The sequence below is a fragment of the Lepisma saccharinum genome, chromosome 1, assembly GCF_977018435.1.
Source record: "Lepisma saccharinum chromosome 1, izLepSacc3.1, whole genome shotgun sequence".
NCBI lineage: Eukaryota > Metazoa > Arthropoda > Insecta > Zygentoma > Lepismatidae > Lepisma > Lepisma saccharinum.
The window spans coordinates 216,658,434-216,661,453 of NC_139229.1; the positions used below are offsets into that span (position 1 = coordinate 216,658,434).

Below are 3,020 nucleotides of genomic sequence, written 5' to 3' on the forward strand. Positions count from 1 at the left end.
GTTAAATTTTGCGCATTCGATTTCACCGAATTTTTACCCTATATTCCTTATGTAATGTGGAAACGCATACGGACAGAAGATTATTCATCTCTAAACATCCGTCAAAATTGATTTAAATTCTAATGTCCTTCAACTTTCCCTTCAAATAGTTTCGTCATTTTTTCTCTTCCTTCCTAATTTAGTTGGTACCTTTATAAAGAGCTTTCATATTTTTCTGTATTCAGTTTAGTGTTGCTTCAGCTGCATTGCATACCTTCGATTCATCATGAGAGCCTTTCTGGTAAGTTAGGGTTGTCGTTTTATTTTCGTCACGGGATTGGTTATCTCATATGGGGATTTTTTCGTCGATGTCCCTGTAAAAAGGGCACTGGGGTTCACCGCGCGTCTAATCATAGGGTTCCTGGGAGCACCCCAGGAACTCAAAGGGCAACCGGAAGATTGTGCTTATCCCACCACCTCTAGTATGGCCGAAGTCGAGAATGTGCATACCCTGTGTGCCTTCATAACATGGTGGAAAGCACAGGTGTTAGATGATTGCTTTACCTTTTACTGCTACTATGTAGTTTGAATTGCGCTTGTGATGCAGACGTTAAAAAGATGAATCTCTTCTCAATCATTATATAATTTTTAAAATAACGTCGCATAAAATTGTTATGTTTCCAATGGTCAAGCACTTACTCTTATGTATTTATTAGTTTGGTATTTGTTTAATTTTGTCTCTCGTGTCTTCCACTTTTTGCTAATCGCGTTGATCATAAACGGTGAGAAGATGAAGTTGACGAAAGCAGAATTACATACGTATCGGTGGTTGATAAATATATATATATTATTATTATTATTATGGTCGTTGTGAATTTTCGCGCCAAAGCCTTATTACGCTGTTAGAATGCTGCCCAAGGTGAACTACGTGGAAGAGATGTTGACACTACACTTTGTCTCGGAAATTTGTGGAACAAGGTCGCCCATAACGTTAATGGTGGGGAGATAGCGAGTTGTGGGAGCAAAGCAGTATGCGCTGATGCTAACTGCTGGTAGCTGAAGCCGCATTTCCCCGCTTTTTTCCTTGCTTTTTCTCTCACGCGATAATTGGTTGAGCTCTCTCCAGTCACTATTTATGCAGAGGACTTATTTTCGTTCGCTTGCTCCAGAGATTCCCTGGACAGAGTGTAGAGTGTCTTTTGGAATGGAGCACTCCTTACACTCCACTTACCCACATAGTATAAAATATTAAATAATTAGGTCTAACTTAATACAGGTATACATAATATTACGATTGTACCTACATAATAATGTTAATCAACGTACATTTAATTGTCAGTTTAAGTCGAACTGGCGGATGCTTGATAAACAATTTAGTGTTTTGTTCTCTTATTAATTATAACATATTACCACCCACTCGATACCATGCCAAAATTTATCAGCCAATGACCTATTAGTAATACAGGAAAAGGCAATCCGAACACATTTTATAATTGACCATAGCTTCATGTTTTAGAATGAACAGTAAACATTTTTTCTTAAATAATGATAATAATAATGCTGTTAAGCAAGAGCATTTGATATATTTTGTTTAATAATTAATATGAAATAAGTCAACCAACAGAGTAAAATGATCTACATTTTGCTCTGTTGGGATGTACAGAGCTGTCCTGTCATGGCTCTATGAGCGTCCCACAATTGGCAGAAGTGGGGTACGGTTGGTGGACTACTATGTGATCCTCCCAGCTAGATCCGAGGGAAACGTTTTGGAAGAAGTTAGACAGATCTACTGTTCATTGCAGTTAGTAGCCTATGAAATTATTTATAAACATGCATTTTAATAAAGTATTATACATATAATATGAGTCATTTTTTAATTTCACGTATCTGCATTCCAGATCCTCTTCGCCTTTACTGCTGTCGTAGCATTGACTTCGGCTGTCGTGGACTTCTATGTAAGTAGTAGTATTATATACTCAAATATATGAAATATGACGTCAATTACTACGTTGAAAGTGACATAACAGTGTTATACTTAAGAATTGAAGTATCTGTTCTTTGAAATTAAAGGAACCTTTAGAAGAAGAACTTAAAGAATATTATGACCATGATTTCTCTCTTTCAATTCTCAACAAAGAGGTAGTTAATCTCTCTTGAATTCTTATCATCATCTTTATGTATTCCTACTATAATTTTGTATTGGTGATATTCAATTGGTAACTCACACTAAGGTATTATTTATAAACGTCCATAAATAAAAATGTAACTTATTAATCTGCAGAACGTCGAATTTTCTTCAGTAGATCTCAAAGGAATCCAGAAATATACTCATGATGTGAAATTCAAATATCTCTTGTTTCCAAATGCTTGCAGGTATTTCTTCGTCAATGTCAGAGAGAATAAGCATATTTCTTAATTTCAGGCCTATCCCAGATATCAATTCGGCTATGCTGTTAGCGACCACGTCACTGGAGACAACAAGAACCACGTTGAATACCGGGATGGTCCTCTTGTGAAGGGACAATACAGCCTGGTGGAACCAGACGGCAGCGTGAGAGTCGTCACCTACGGAGCTGATGACGTCAACGGTTTCAATGCAATCGTGAAGAGGATTGGCACCAATGCTCACGCTGGTCTCGGTGGTTACGGATATCTAGGATAAATAAATCTTTACTCTTCCTCTCTTAACTTGATGGAATGAATAAGTTGAATAAATGATTGTGGAGAAATAAGAGTGTTGTGATTATTGTTTTGGTGAATTCCAAAGCCCTAATGTACCGACTCCATTAATATCATATTTTAATATGTCCTTTCATTCTTCTAATAGGTTCTCTATCACAATAGGATAAATAAATTATCTATCTTGGCGAATGATATCTTCTCAATGGTTCCGTAGCTACGATTCTCTAATCCCTTCCACCCACTTGTCTTATTTATTTACTTTCTTCATATCTACTCACGAAATACTATGAATCTAACGAAAACGCACAGATATAGTTAGAACAAGAGACACACCTTGCATCGAAGGGTCCAGGCTCGAG

General features: G+C 36.9%; 1 protein-coding gene across 1 annotated transcript; it reads left to right on the plus strand.

Annotated features, from left to right (window-relative positions):
• The first annotated feature begins 233 nt into the window (after window positions 1–233).
• LOC145991848 (cuticle protein 19-like) lies at window positions 234–2,699 on the plus strand. Its single transcript, XM_083127892.1, has 3 exons — window positions 234–280; window positions 1,878–1,934; window positions 2,402–2,699. The coding sequence occupies exons 1-3, from the start codon at window positions 266–268 to the stop codon at window positions 2,639–2,641; spliced, it is 312 nt and encodes a 103-aa protein (XP_082984018.1). The 5' UTR covers window positions 234–265; the 3' UTR covers window positions 2,642–2,699.
• Window positions 2,700–3,020: the final 321 nt, after the last annotated feature.

What these genes read in the sequence shown, in the direction of transcription:
- LOC145991848 (XM_083127892.1), top strand. An exon ending in CGGCTGTCGTGGACTTCTAT is followed by an intron (nt 1,935 to 2,401) that starts GTAAGTAGTAGT and finishes TCTTAATTTCAG; the next exon opens with GCCTATCCCAGATATCAATT.